The sequence below is a fragment of the Pyricularia grisea genome, chromosome I (genome assembly GCF_004355905.1).
Source record: "Pyricularia grisea strain NI907 chromosome I, whole genome shotgun sequence".
Classification (NCBI taxonomy): Eukaryota; Fungi; Ascomycota; class Sordariomycetes; order Magnaporthales; family Pyriculariaceae; genus Pyricularia; species Pyricularia grisea.
In genome coordinates this window covers 4,788,044-4,801,840 of record NC_044973.1, presented here as the reverse complement: position 1 = coordinate 4,801,840, position 13,797 = coordinate 4,788,044, and the positions used below count along the sequence as shown (strand labels likewise).

The following is a 13,797-nucleotide window of genomic DNA, read 5'->3' as shown; positions in this document are numbered from 1 at the left end:
CGCACCTCTACCCCTGTCCGACGAGTCAGCCTTTGGGGGTTGACAGGAAATTGGATACCTACCTACCTTCCCTAGTCGAACTTCACTCTCGCCCAGAGACATACGAAGAGAGGGCCGACGTTACCGTCAGAGTTTCCGCTGACTCTTCATATCACTCTGACAAGGGGTGTGCGCATTGTCCACTGTTTCATTTTTCTAGTCCAACGTACCACGTTATTGGTGCCCTGCTCCAGACACTAACCCTTAAATTATCTATCTGGCGGAAGGGTACATGGGGGTTGGTTAGTTGGATCGCAAAAGATGTCGCCTCAATAACCTATTGAACGAAGCTGGGATGACAGCATCAAAACGAAGGATGGGCTTGTTAATCCCATGGTATAATTTTTGACGTGCATTAATTGTAGGGACCCTGTGACGAACAAAAAGCAGGAATCATCCATATAAGTTTATATGGAGACGAACAGGATCAAGTCTGTTCGAGCATATTTGACTACTCGTGCTACATCCGAAAAGAAAATACTACGCTGTGTCTTTCTCTCTTTCGTATCAGCCTACTCCAGGAATAACCCCAGACCGGACTTGTAGTGAACTTTATTCAGGATAAGTAACTCGTTCCTGGGGTATTCGTGCTTTGCCTTCTTTGCCCTACCTTTCTTATCTTTCTCCTCGGTCAGTCCGGCATCCTTTTACATTCTGGACCTCGTTCCAAAACCTGCCTCCGTAAAAAACCTGCTCTTGTGTCACTTTTCTTACGCCTCCTTATTGTGGTAGACCAAAGTCGTCATCAATACCCCTGAGCGGCTTCAGGATACACGCTGGTAACTGCAGACTAGTTCAACGTCGTCGTAATCGCATTTGGTGAAAATAAAAAATAAAAAATAAAAAATACCAGTAAGAAAATAAAGCAAAAGCGCAATAGAACTTGAGGCCGCCTAACCCTCTCGCGAAAAAAAAAAAAAAAAAAAAAAAAAAAAAAAAAAAAAAAAAAAAAAAAAAAAAATCGCGAGTCAACCATTTGCAACCCACTGACTAACTAACGGTTGCATCAATTCAAATTCGCCGGAGTTCCGGTTTCTTGCCTTGCGGCCTTCAAAACAGGTCACTGACAAGTCGTTTAGCTTTCAAAAGAGAGAGAGGGTAGAGAGACAGTCAACAAAAAACGTCCAAGCCTGTTTTTCTTTGTTTTGAGGTCTTCTCTCCCCCACCTCTTCAATATATCTGATACAAAGAAACGTCGAAAAAAAAAATGTCATCCGAACACGTAAGGAGGCGCAGGCTGTTGGAAACAAGAGACGACAGACTGAGAACCTTGAGTAATCGTTTTTACCCAGAACTTCCTGGTCGCCCCTTGGTAACAAGTGCCGCCCCGCGCGTGAGTCGTACTGAACAAAATACCACCATAGTAAAACCCGCTTGTCCTTCCCTTCCCCCTTCCCTCCTGGCTTGTAACCAAAGGAGAGTCATTGGGGTATGACCTCCATGTAAAGTTAGTGTGGGCGGGCAATGGGGGTGGAAAAATGATCAAGCAAATGTATAAAACCAACAAAAGCTTAAAAGTCTCGGCTCCTTGGGGTTTCCCCCCGTTGGCACGACGTCTATGTGATCGGCCAACCACCCGTAGCCTTAAATTTGTATGAATGTAGAAAACTACCAAAGCCCCGGAAATGCGACGCATTGACTGCTATTCTTTTGAATCGTGTTAGGTCTAGCTATAGTTCTAGACCTAGAGATATCTAATTCTAGACCTCGAGATCTAGAACTAATAGACCCAAGAACATGGTACACACGAAACTCGATGCTCAATCTTTTCAAAGAGTCAAGTTGGGATTGACCCCGTTGAAATTAATACACAACTTTTTACCGCCTTGCACATATACATTATCATGAATGCTCGTTTCTGCCGCTTCCTTCAAAACCCCCGCGAAATGTACAAATCGAGCAGTTCCAAGGGTCTTAGAGGGACCACCATCATAAAAAAAAGACACTGAATCGAAAAGTTGACAAGGTTGAAAAACTCCTCCCAGTAAAGAAGCAACACGCATGCTAATCCGTAACAAAAAAATCTCAGAAGATAGGTCATCATTTTTCCGGCTGTCTGTTGGTGGTTGTTCCAACCAGAGTAAAAGATGACACAAAAAGTACCCCAACTAAAGTTCCCTAAACAGGGTCATAGGTGGGATTCGAAAGGGGGAGACCTGGCCGATTTGCAAGCGGTTCAGACGGATCGGAATGATCCAGTGCGCATCAAGAAACCAATTGTGGGCTTGTCAAACGTTGGATGCGATCCCGACACCAAGGTTCACCCCAGCACGTGGAAATTGCAAAGTCAATTTGACGAGCCCCTTACTGTGTGAGTTTCTTGGTCGACTTGGCTGTGCCGATATGCGTGTTGTGCACCTGAATGGATAAGCATTAGCAAAATCATATCTAGGCGGAAGTAAGTGCATAGAAGAAAGAGTCAGGCTTACCTTGGTCGCAAACCTCAAACTCGTAACCGTCTCCTTCAAGTGTGCCTCAAGCGGGCTCACCATTACAAACATCAACGTCTTGCTGTTCCCGCCGAGCGAGTACTGCAATAGATGCGTCAGCTTCGAGTTGCGGTAAGGTACGTGAGCCCCTGGTGAGGTACCGCCCTTGCGGCCAAGCGCCTCGATGACATCTCCTAGGCAAGAAAGCGACTTGTTGATACTTTGTGTCTCTCGCATCCGGTCACCCTCGGCCTGCGAGTGCTTGAGTCGCTCCGAACCGGCCAAATCGACCAAATTCAATGTACCCTCGCACCGCTCGCCTGTCGCCGAGTTGGTGCCGACCAGCTTGAGCATAAACACCGAGTGAGATCGCGACGAGCGCTCGTTGGCCTTGGTGGCTGCCACTGACCGGTTGCCCTGTGCCTCGCGAAGCATCGTCTCAACCTTCTCCGGCCGGTCGAGGTGAACGGTTTTGCAGTTAACAACCGTCGTCTGTTTCCGGACCTCGTCGTGTTGGATCGTCAACTTCCTTCTCTCGCGCTCTGATGCCAGCAAGTCATGAAGCTCCTCGTTGTACACCTCAACGAAGCTACCCTCCATTGTGTAAGTCCATGACTTTTGCTTGAGCTGCTCGATTGTATCGTAAATCATGTTTGTCGCCCGAGGGATCATGCCGTCAGGGCTAGACATTGTGTACGTCTTACCCGACCCGGTCTGGCCATAGCAAAAGATGCACACGTTGAAACCGTCCAGCGCGCTCTGCACGAGTTGTGATATTTCACCAAAAATCTCCTCGTTTTGCACGTTGGGCGCAAAGACCCTGTCGAATTCAAATGGCATGACGCGTCGGGTTACTGTGCCTGTCGCGCTCCGCTCCTCGGTCTGAACGTCAATCTGCGCAGATGTCTTGGAGTCAGGGAAGGCTAAGCCAGCCTCTTCGCCTTCTGAGCTATCCAGTACCGGCCTCACGCGACACATGACGCGGATGTTGCCCTTGAGCTCTTGATACTTGTTAAACAGAACTCTCCTCTCCGTTTCTTCCTTGATCAACTTCTGCTTGGCCTCGTCTGCCGCCTGAAGAGCATCCTGTAGCCTGGATTCCATTTCAGTGTACGAGTCTGCCTGTTGCTGGTTGCTGGACTCTAAGAAACGGATTTTCCCTTGTAATTGCTGAATCTGAGCCTCAAGACCCAAGTTGGCCGTCTGCATCTCAACAGCCGCCCTTTGCACGCCTTCCTTGAGAGTCATCTCGCGATCAAGGTCACCCTTTAGTCGCTCGATCTGGGATCGCATGTCATCATTTTCTCGCTCCTTGTCACGTAGCAGCCGGCCAGCTTCTTGCTCTTTCGAACCAAGCTGTGCGCGCATGTCCTCCCTCTCCCTGTCCAGATCGATTCGTAACCTCTCAAACGCGGATCGCAAGCTGTCGATTTCGGTGTCCTTTTCTTGTAAAGCCCGACCCATGACGCGCATCTGTTCACGATCTTCAGCCATTCGGGCTTGTTCCATGGCGAACTGTTCCTTCTGCCTTTCGGCAGCCTCACGAGCCTCTCGTTCACCACGCTCGGCCCGTTCGACTTCGTCACGTAGTTGTCGTCGGAGATTGTCCAGTTCGTTTCGGTGCTCCCTAATCTTGTCCTCTAGATCGAACTTGTGTGTCCTCCGTTCAGACTCGAGATCTAAAGTCAGTGTTTGGACCTGCTGGCGCAGGCCGAGAAGCTCGTTCTCCAGAGCAGTAGCTGATCACAGTTTGTCAGTAAGGTGGAATGGTAAGTGTCAGGTGAGACACCATCAAGGGTTCCGTCTGAGGGATGGGCAGCCCTTGGACGAATTCCAGCGCGATGCCCGTGGTTTTAACCTACCTCGTTTGGTGGCAGACTCGATTTCGTGCTCCATAACCTTCTTCTCTGACACGGTTTCCTTCATCACACTCTGCATTTCCTGCCATTGTGATTCGACTTTTTGTAACCTCTCGTCCACATCCCATCCTGTATAGGCTCGAATGTTAGAATTCTTAGTCAAAAAAGGGGCCCGGGATTTGGAAGGAGAGCTGATCAGAATGCAGTCTTCTTTCAGTTTGCTTATAGATCGACTGAATCTGGCCGACATGACCTCGAGCTCCGTTGTGCCAGTGGACCTCGGTGTCATGGGAGGCGGTGGCGGCATGGCACTTGACTCTGCCGCATCTTTCTGGGGTCCTGGAACTGCTGGCGAGCGGGGTTCGCCAACGGCGCCACGGTTGTTGTTTCTAGGTCGGAGTGTGACACTCTCAGGGAGGGCTTCGTTCAACGGCTCTAGCCGCGCCGGATCACTACCCTGCAAGTTGGAGACCGCTTGGTCCACCTTGCCATCGGTTGATTTTGTCTTGGTTGATAGTAGAGAGTCTTCCACATCGCGGAGGCTCAAATTTTGAATTCCCTTGGCGAGGCAGGTGAGAGAGCTTTCCCTCATCCTCTTGGGGACATGGCTTCCAGCCAGTGACTGCAAAGACTGGGCACCACGCAGCCTTTTCCGCCTGGGGGTTGCTGTGCTGGAGGGTTTCGTTGAGTTCAGGGCACAGTGCTTCGTACCATTTTGCTTGGGAGGATCGTCCTCGTCGACGGTGGCATAACTACCAAATGCTGTTGCTGGGCGCGGGCGGACAGTTCCTCGTGGGCCTCCATTGACTGACCTGGCGAAGGTCTGTGACCTGCCGGCAGCCGATGGTGGCCGAGCACCTGGCCCGAGACTGGTTCCAAAGTTGGTTCTGGTAGGTTGCCTGTTAACAGCGGGGGTGGCTGAAGGTAGGCGGTTCTGGAATGGGCAAGTTCGGTCAGTAATGTAAGAAGACTGGAGTCTACCTGCGTGGAGACGGCATTAAGGTAGTGCGCATAGCAAATAAGCACATACTGCAGCTAGGCTAGCAATCGACGAGGCTTTGACGTGTCGAGGGGCTGGGGTAGCCGCGACATTTGACTTGGCGCCATAGCATTCGGCGGCCCGCTCAGCCAAAGTCTTTCGTTGTTTTGATTCTGGTTGTTGGGGAACTATTTGACGACGAGATAGTATCAAGTCAGTACTGGCTTCCTGCTGGCGCAAAGTCGCAATATCAGATGCTGATTATGGCGCGCTCACGATAATCATCTCTTGTTTGTCGCTTGAGGTTGGAGTGTCCTGCCAACGGCAACATGGTGTTCTTAGCGGCGCGTGCGTTGTTTTGCGATTCGGATATGTCGTTCAATGCGCCGATTCTAGTCGGAGGGCGCAGACCAGAGGGTCGCTGGGCCTGAAAATTTCAGAGCGTCAGTTTGCTTGTTTGGGGTTGAGGACCAGACCAAGGCATAGAGAAAGAGAGCTTGATGTGAGTGACGCGATGGCTTGACGTACCGCATTCTCGACACTGCCATCCATACTGAGCAATCGGAAGCGGGGGATGAGATCACGTTGCAGCAAAAAGTTCGAGGCTAGGAGCAGTGCTCCCGAGGCGATGGGTGAAGAAGTCGTTGTGAGGGACGATACGTGATTGAGCGCGTTGAAGGCCGAAGGTTGGTGGAGGTGAGGGAAGAGGCGTGTATAAGGAAAAGAAGTAGTAGATTCGGCCTCGTTGCTGCAGCGCCGTGTCTCTGAACCCCCGGTGCGGGAGGATTTCATGGGGGTGAGTTGAGCGGGTGTGGATGCGGGATTGGATCAGAATGGATTTCTATGGTGCTTCTTCACCAAGATTTACTCCGTAGCGTGCCTAGGTAGGCTGTAAGGTGCAACCCACGCCCAATTCGATTTGCGGTGGATTGATGTTTATTTGTTGGTTGCGCCAGCAACTCGGACGATACTTCCAATCAGAAAAGCTGGTGTGGATTTCAGCTGCAAGGCGATAAATAGTGGGGCTCGAACCACGCGAAATATTAAATCATCGATGCACAGACCATGGAAGTCTTGACAGTCAATCATGGAAGGAGAGAGTACAAGTGTAATGTACCGTCAGGCCTGTATCACGTAAGCAAACACTACCTTTAACTAGCTGGAAAGCATGAACCCGCTCCAATGCATCGTCATATTTTCACATGCTATTTGAGGGGTGTTGGCCAATCTCACAAAAGAAAAGAAAAAAAAATTAAAGAACAACAATGCGACTTACTACTGCAGGCAACGATCACTAGCAGCAACCTTTTAACCCGCAAGATAGACATTTTATCGGCGCGATGCTACCTGATCTCTGAAGGTGCAGGTCACCACTTTAGCAAAAGATCGATCGCAAGATAAGAATAATTTAGATTTGGTGCACAGGCAAACGCGCACACAGTACAGTACATCAGTCGCAGCTCTAGCCTAACGAGAACCCCACGATTAGCATCGCCTCGGTCTCTTCTTTAATCGCCCAAACCACCAGACAAGCAATTACCACGCCGGCTTCATTCCGCACCAACCAAAAATGGAGAAGTTTTCTCAATTTCGGGACAGAGGTAAATGTTCTTTAAATAATTATCCGTTCTTTGGACTCTTCCCCGAGAACGCCTATCTATATTGCATACAGCATCAGAGGAGCTAACACAGTGTCCTTCCAAAGGTTCCGGCATCTCTCCCTTCATGCCCATATCAACACCATCGGGCAGCTTTCTTTGGGTGCTTGCCCATACCGGCATCTTCCTTGTTCGCTTGCCTTTGTTCATTGCCTACATGGTAGTGTACTTTACCATCCTGCACTATCTCCCCTTCCCGTCCGGCATCCGCAAGATCCTGTTATGGATTACTATGGGAATACCGGGGATATGGTGGGTGGACCTACAACTCGACGGCGTCAAGCGCGGCAAGGTTTCTCAGCAGAGCGACAAGCTCCCAAAGGCTCCCTGCGTCATCGCGGCCAACTTTACCTCCCCGATCGACGCCCTCTACCTCGCCGCCGTCTTCAACCCCGTTTTCACCATCTCGTACCCGAGCTCCCGCAAGGTCCGCCATGTCGGCCTACCGCGCATGTTCCTGCATGCCCTAGGCCGCAGCCAGTTGACGCAGAATCCCGATCCGCGATCCCTGACCGACGTCGCCGAGCTCTTGCGAAAGTACCCCGGTCGCATCGTCGTCGTCTTCCCCGAGTGCGGCACCACCAATGGCAGGGGTATTCTGCCTCTCGCCCCGAGCCTGGCCTCCGTTCCCGCGGACACGGGGATCTACCCCGTCAGCATCCGGTATACCGCGCCCGACATCACCACTCCCGTTCCGGGGCTCTGGGGCTCGTTCCTATGGAAGCTTCTCAGCCGCCCCAGGCACTGCATCCGCGTTCGCATCGCAGAGGTGCAGCACAATGGAGCCGCCGCGGTGACGAATGGATCGTCTTCAAACGACGGGTCTGCAGATGCCGGCCCGAACGACCTCACGCCCGAAGAGCATCAGACGCTCGACAAGGTCGCCGAGGCCTTGGCGCGGCTGGGTCGGAACAAGAGGGTCGGGTTGACGGTGCAGGACAAAGCTGCGTTTGTTCAGCTGTGGGAAAAGTCGAAAGGCTGGTTTTGACCGCTATGAGGCGTTTGGTTCTTGGCATTAGCACTCTCGTATGCCATTTGCATAGGTACATATTAATCGAATCTAGATTCAAGCTAACAATTTGTTCTCCAGACTGGCACATATTTCGTGTGGAGGACTTGATTTTTTGGCCTTGTCCCTGCTTTCGAATGAAAAGGACCCTGAAGAAACCAAAATCTGAAACAGGGACAGCACATGTGTAAATGTTTCTGAGGTCTTTTAACCATGCCCGGATCAGATGGGATCTCCATATCGCCGATGTGAGTGGGGTTCGGATGGTTAATGTCACTTTACCAGCGTTACATTCTCACTCTTCAACGGCTCATATCACCCTACTTGCAAGCATATCCCCTCAAACCCGATAAGCAACCTGCCTCCTGTCACCTCACTCATTTTCAACCAAACAACAAATCATGGAGGGAAAAACCATCATCGGCAACCCCTCCTCCACCTTCTGGCTCTTTGACGGAACCACCTACGACCTCACCCACCCAGACTCCCCCACAACCCCATCCCCCTCACCCTCCATCCTCCTCCCGACAGCAACAGCCCCGATCCTCATCTCCCCATCCAAGACGGCGCTCGTCATCGTCGACATGCAAAACTACTTCCTCTCCCCGGCGCTCGGTCGCCCCGCCGCCTCAGACAGCCCGGGCAACCTCGCGGCGCGCAACCTACTCGACCACGCCATCCCCGCCGCCCGCCGCGCCGGCATCCAGATCCTCTATCTGAACTGGGGCCTGACCGACACCGACCTAGCCGCGCTGCCTCCGGTGCTCTTCCGCGCCTTTGGTACGCGACGGGTCGACGACGGCGACGGCAGCAGCGGCGGCGGCGAGGTCCTTTCCCCGCCTGGTCTGGGCGACGACATGGGGGACGTAACCCTCCTTCCCAAGGACGGTAGCAGCAGCAGCAGCGTACCCGCGGGTCGGAAGCTGATGCGGGGGCAGTGGAACACGGCGCTGCACCCTCCGCTGCGGGCGTCGTACGACGAGTCGCAGGCCGGGCCGCTGCCGGACAGGCTGTTCCACAAGAACCGCATCTCGGGGTTCCAGTGCGGGCCGTACGGGGCTGCAGCGCCGCCGGTCTATGACTTCCTGAAGGAGGCGGGGATCACGACGCTGCTGTTCGCCGGGGTCAACACGGACCAGTGCGTGCTGGGCTCGCTGCAGGACGCGTGCAATGCCGGGTTCGACGCGGTGCTGCTTAAAGACTGCGTGGGCACTAGCAGTCCGGACTTTGCGAGGTTGATGGTCGAGTTCAACTGTCGGAGGACGTGGGGGTTTGTTGCGGAGGGGAGGTCGTTGGGGGGAGCGGTGGATGAAATGTTGCGGGTGAGGTGAGTGAGACTTTCATGTTGTGATTTTTTTTAGAGATCTAGCTTGACGGGTGGTCTTAAGTTTGGTACATCAGTCGCGCAACTAAGAGTCGGATGCCATTCGGGGTGGTGGATCAAGCTTAATTCAGTTGTCAGGCCATTTTCTCAGCCGGAAAAAAATGGGGCCGACTGCCTGCAGAGAAACTAGGGCGCTCCGTCAGGGACGGAGAACGGCAAGCCCGGATGTCTTGCCAGGCCACCTGCTCAAGCCAGCATATAAGATCGTTTTTGTGTTAAGGCACCACTATCTGGCCGCCGGCTAAATTTTGCATCCCGAATAAAGAACAAAAGTCAGGGCTGGTCATCTTCCACTTCTACTTCCCTATTCACATGGGATTCTGTCCGCCTGGGCAGTGATATCGTCGACTACCAAGGTCCGGCTAGCAAGCGGCTCCTTAGCGGTAGAAGATGACCTTCACGACATTCGCTGATACTCGCGTCTGGCCAATGATATCTTGCTCGTTCTAGTCTGAAATTCCATATAGCCTCTGGTCTCACTATGTGTATTTGAGAGAAAATCTAATAGATCACCCAGTCCCTGCGACCCCCATCATGATAACTCCTAATATTACCAAACTCCATAGATCCAAGAACGGCTACAAATAGCCCTATTCTGGAGTACCCCATATTATCATCTGGGCCTCTCTTTTCTAGAACCATGAAAAAATGATGAGCAAAGATACGACCTATTTCGATACACACGACCGTATCCTGGCCAAGTAGACGGTCATGTAGCTCTTCCTCGCTCATGTGACATGAGAGATGAAGCCGCATGTCCTTGATAGGCTTTTTGGTCTTGAGGTCCCAGCCGCCAGGTTTATCAGTCGACCTGGAAATCCTGTCTGCTGGAATGACGGCCGCATTCAGTACTATACTCTTTGTCTCGTCGCTGTCAAAGTCGGCCGTGCTTTTTGACAGCAGTGAGGCCTGCCATGACTTCAGAGTGTCCAGGTCAGGCTCTACCAGCCGGGCACTGGCATCAAAAGGCCCATTTCTGTCATAATAAAGCGATGTTCGTTTCTCGTAGAACACTATTCCCTCCCATCCGGCCCACGACCAGGATGGAAACTCGATTCTCCTTCTGGGAAGACCAGGGGCCTGCATGGCCCTTTCCTGATGGTACCAAGCAAGGCCATCCAGGAAGTATTTGTCGTGCCTCGAGTCCTTTTCGAGGTGGAGACACCATGGAATTCCCCAAAGGCTGTATATTGGAAGAAGTCTAGTGTTGTAGTTTCTCATCACCCCTCGGAAGGCATCCAAGGCATCAGAGTCCATTTTCAACTTGCGCCCAGTAAATTGCTGGATAGTGACGCTGTGTTGGTGGTAGGTTTGGGCAACTGTCATCTCGGCCGGGTTCATTCTCCCAAAGTTGTCTTTCCCGTCCCTTCCAAATATCCCTTATCGCATTGTATGATGCATGTTGGCTCTATCCGGGGTATGGACCAGATCCAGATCGCTTGATAGAGTCTCTCAGCAGTTGATAGAGTTGCACTCAAAGCACATCTGCTGTCGGTGAATACAAGTCGGCGACGACTCAAGATCCCCTCCTGCAATGTCCACCCGCGAGTAAACCAGACCGAGTCTCTAATGGCTTCCTGGGGGTCTGACATGGTTGATATGACACACATATGTGGATGCTGTGCCATCAGTTGCTTCTGTCTACCCCTCAGGCTGACACCTGGTAGCCCGAAGGTCTCGTCAAGTCCTGCCGCGGCGACGATGGTAAGTTCCGCGTTGCGGTGGACCGAATCCATGTGCCGTATTTTGCCCTGTTTTCGCTCTATGTTGGTCTGATCGATGCAGCACTTGTCGATCCAGATGAACTGATAACCCAGCGATTTGGTTACCGTGATTGCATCTCTTACAACTAGTGGAAGCCCGCAGGGATCAAGACTAAGAGGACCACTACCAAGGTTGTGTGGCAGTCCTGAGTTTCCTCAAAAGTAGCTCAATGCTACATACTGCGCGTCTGGTGGCGCATCAATTATCCCAAGCGTGTTGCAGTCAATCAGTGTCAGACGTCCTGGCTTTTTTGTGCTCGGTGGTAGAACACAGTTTGCGATGGTGGTTGGAACAGTATCTGATCCAAGATAATGCGAGTATGGGGTCGAAAGTGCTCGGAATCAGTCTTGCTTGATAAACGGTAGGTTTCTTCTGCACAGCATGTCGACGAACCGAAGGCCAGTCTTCACCATGGCCTCATAAGCCCAGCCGCCTACATACCGCTGGTATCAGTTATTATTGTGATGGCGTTGCGGCACTCCCCCGGCTATTAATGAAGATGCGTCAGAAGGTAGCACCGCAAGGAATAGCGCTCCTCTGTCAACTTGCTTCTCGAATAAACCCGGGTCACGAATCATGGTGTTGCTGTAGAGTACTTTGAAGCAAGCGACGACGTCGGTTTTGCTTGAGTTGATCAGACTAATCCTGATAGGGTCAGGTGTGATATCTTGCAAGCTCTGTAAGGATGCGCGCAAGGCATGGCATGAGCGCCAAAGCATCTGACAGAGATGGCACCATCGAGCACGGGGTGGTGATCGGAACCTGTAGCCGACGTATACTTCTTCGTACTGACGGGTTGCAAAATCCGAAAGACCCAGTTGTCGACAGTCTTCACACAAAGACTTGAACCCTGGTAGTGCGATTTCCATGCGTTTGCGTGGCAAATTAATGGTTTCGAGGCTGGAAGCCCCAAGCTCCTCAGCCTTGGGTTTTTGAGGGCCACGCCCTCCAGCCGCCAGATTCTGCGCGCCAGACCCTAGGTCGGCGCTCACTGAAAACGGTTGAACCGGATCCATTCTGAAGCCTTCCAGCGAAGCGGCGACCATAAACTTATCTGAGAGATGGTACAGGATTTCAGTAGGGGTAAATTGGTGATGGTGTAAACTATGGGCAAACGAGCCCAAATTTCAAGGACCTCTGGTCGCCATCATGTATGTTTTCGCCCTTAATCACTGTATGTTGTTTTGGGTAAGTAAACCTTTATTCAAGGCAACTGATGTGCTGACCGGAGCAGTCTTCGTGGGGTTAAACGCATTATAAATATATATATATATATATATATCATATTTCCGTTGCAAATTCCCCAAGAGGCCATATGCAGCTTCCTCTGGTAGGCAGCCAACGAATCAAACGGAGGCCACCTTAAAAGGTAGGTAAAGTACCTAGAGATGGGGGACTACGGCGGATGACAGCCTACAATATGCCGTATTTCGTCTCACCCTGCTTCTTGTTTTGTTCTTCGCATTTCCTTGCATGAAATTCCGTCGAGCGACAGCGAGGGCATAGACTATAACCAGTTTATCTAAGACTTCGCCCGTCTTTGAGCATAAAACTAAAACTTTTTTTCTCTTAGATATATCCCTTACTTTAACCTTGCGGCTTCCTATACTAGTCCACGTCTGTCGACAGGCCTCTTCTTCTACGACCCATTTCGAACAAAGATGGCCGCTTATGTGCAGGACAAGCTGCTCATTGCAAATTTCTGCGCAAAGTGAGCAGCCTCGGCGACCATTGTACGGAGAAGTTCCCTGCAGCCTGGTTGTTACTCCAATCCCGAGATCCGAATATCATATCCGGAAGACTCTTCTACCAGGATATGATAGGTCGAAGTTCGGAGTTCGGATTTGGAGGGATTGTTCGAACTGAGCGAGGCCAAATCAGTAGTGATCATATAAAAAGACTACAGAATGAGAACATTAAAAGCTTGATGGGGGAGCGCCAATCATGTAGCCACCTGTCTATGTACCCAAATGATCAGATTGGCCTCGCCGGCAAGAAAGAAGCACGTCTTCAAGGATGTGTGGACGACCTAGGAGGGTTTCGCCTGACGACGCGCCCCTGTTCAGGACACCGAGGTAACATACTCGGTAAAAGCCCCTGACAGCATATGCGAATGTTTGAGGGGAGGGAAGTGCAGCAAAAGCCTAGAAGTTCTTGACAACGGCAGGGCCTAACGTGATGGCCCGGAGTAGTTTTTGGAAATAGATTCGGTTCTCGTGGGCAGTATCAAATTACCTCTACTGCGTGGGAACAAAGGCGGCAAGCCCCCATGTTGAAGCACAATTGTGCGCCTTGGACCTAGCTCGCATGGCTACAGGATGTTTCTGCCACCCTTCCAGTCCAGGGCTGACGCACACCCGTGGGAGAACCTGGGAGTTTGCCGACCAGAAGAGGCTATGAGTCTCGAATGCAGGGTGAAATATTCTGATCTTTCAACAAGCGCAAGAGTCTGCCCGGCTAGCTCAGTCAGTAGAAGCGTGCGAGACTCTTATATCCAAGGATGATGCCTTCGTCCGTGGTTCATCTAATTACCAACCTCCCAAAATTGGTCAAGCTGAAACGCTCTTTGTCGAACCTATCGATGAGCTTGCCAAGGTGCACACGGGAAACCAAGGGGTTCGTCACCATAAACACGATGCCAGTCTTTGGGTTGGACTCGACTGTTAGTGATGCCGC

The 13,797-nt window shown here is 51.5% G+C and overlaps 3 protein-coding genes across 3 annotated transcripts; 1 reads left to right on the top strand and 2 right to left on the bottom strand.

Moving 5' to 3' along the window:
• Nucleotides 1–2,276: 2,276 nt before the first annotated feature.
• Nucleotides 2,277–6,098, bottom strand: PgNI_06481 (uncharacterized protein; the record flags this gene model as incomplete). Its single annotated transcript, XM_031126505.1, has 6 exons — nucleotides 2,277–2,397; nucleotides 2,469–4,207; nucleotides 4,331–5,261; nucleotides 5,358–5,494; nucleotides 5,583–5,733; nucleotides 5,835–6,098. The coding sequence occupies 6 exons, from the start codon at nucleotides 6,096–6,098 to the stop codon at nucleotides 2,344–2,346; spliced, it is 3,276 nt and encodes a 1,091-aa protein (XP_030983194.1). The 3' UTR covers nucleotides 2,277–2,343.
• Nucleotides 6,099–6,528: 430 nt separating this feature from the next.
• PgNI_06480 (uncharacterized protein) lies at nucleotides 6,529–9,819 on the top strand. The gene is made up of 2 exons (XM_031126504.1): nucleotides 6,529–6,907; nucleotides 7,012–9,819. The coding sequence occupies exons 1-2, from the start codon at nucleotides 6,877–6,879 to the stop codon at nucleotides 7,950–7,952; spliced, it is 972 nt and encodes a 323-aa protein (XP_030983195.1). The 5' UTR covers nucleotides 6,529–6,876; the 3' UTR covers nucleotides 7,953–9,819.
• Nucleotides 9,820–9,858: 39 nt separating this feature from the next.
• Nucleotides 9,859–10,683, bottom strand: PgNI_06479 (uncharacterized protein; the record flags this gene model as incomplete). Its single annotated transcript, XM_031126503.1, has 2 exons — nucleotides 9,859–10,266; nucleotides 10,303–10,683. The coding sequence occupies 2 exons, from the start codon at nucleotides 10,681–10,683 to the stop codon at nucleotides 9,859–9,861; spliced, it is 789 nt and encodes a 262-aa protein (XP_030982525.1).
• Between the last annotated feature and the right edge of the window lie 3,114 nt (nucleotides 10,684–13,797).